The sequence below is a fragment of the Penaeus monodon genome, chromosome 29 (assembly GCF_015228065.2).
Source record: "Penaeus monodon isolate SGIC_2016 chromosome 29, NSTDA_Pmon_1, whole genome shotgun sequence".
Lineage (NCBI taxonomy): Eukaryota > Metazoa > Arthropoda > Malacostraca > Decapoda > Penaeidae > Penaeus > Penaeus monodon.
This window is the reverse complement of record NC_051414.1, coordinates 28,373,838-28,374,262: the sequence shown is the minus strand read 5'-3', so window position 1 is coordinate 28,374,262 and position 425 is coordinate 28,373,838. Positions and strand designations below refer to the sequence as shown.

General features: G+C 47.5%; 1 protein-coding gene across 1 annotated transcript in view; it reads right to left on the bottom strand.

The window, feature by feature from the left end:
• LOC119592106 (probable cation-transporting ATPase 13A4) overlaps positions 1-425 on the bottom strand; it is a gene marked incomplete at its 3' end in the record, with an annotated part of 17,932 nt that overhangs the window by 2,522 nt on the left and 14,985 nt on the right. The window contains 1 exon segment of the mRNA XM_037940925.1: positions 8-189. Within this exon segment, the coding sequence (XP_037796853.1) occupies positions 8-189 (182 nt within the window).

Sequence of the window (425 nt, the reverse complement as noted above, 5' to 3'; positions counted from 1 at the left end):
CCCTCACCCGAGATCCTGCAGGGCTTCAACCACCGTGATTTTCTGCTCCGGCTTCATCCTGGCGAAGACCCTGCCCTTGTGCACGAGGCGCTGGAAGAGCTCCTTGTCCAGCCCTCGGTAGATCAGGTCGAAACTCTCCCCGTCGGTGGCCAGGACGTAGTTGTCGTTACGGACGGAGATGACGCTCCTCTGAAACGCAGGCCGTCGAGATGTGTGTCGTTTGGAAATATGATTACAGTTCTTATTCTTTCTGTTATTAGTTCTCAAAGGCTGAACTCCTGTTGCATGGAGGTTGTTCAAATTTTGTTGGTTTTATGCTAGATTTACCATCTCTGCCAGTGAGATTATGTTTTGTCGGTGTTTACTGGTTTGTTAGTATGATTATGTACAAGGTTACTGATGAAGTATGTTGAATTATGTCAACT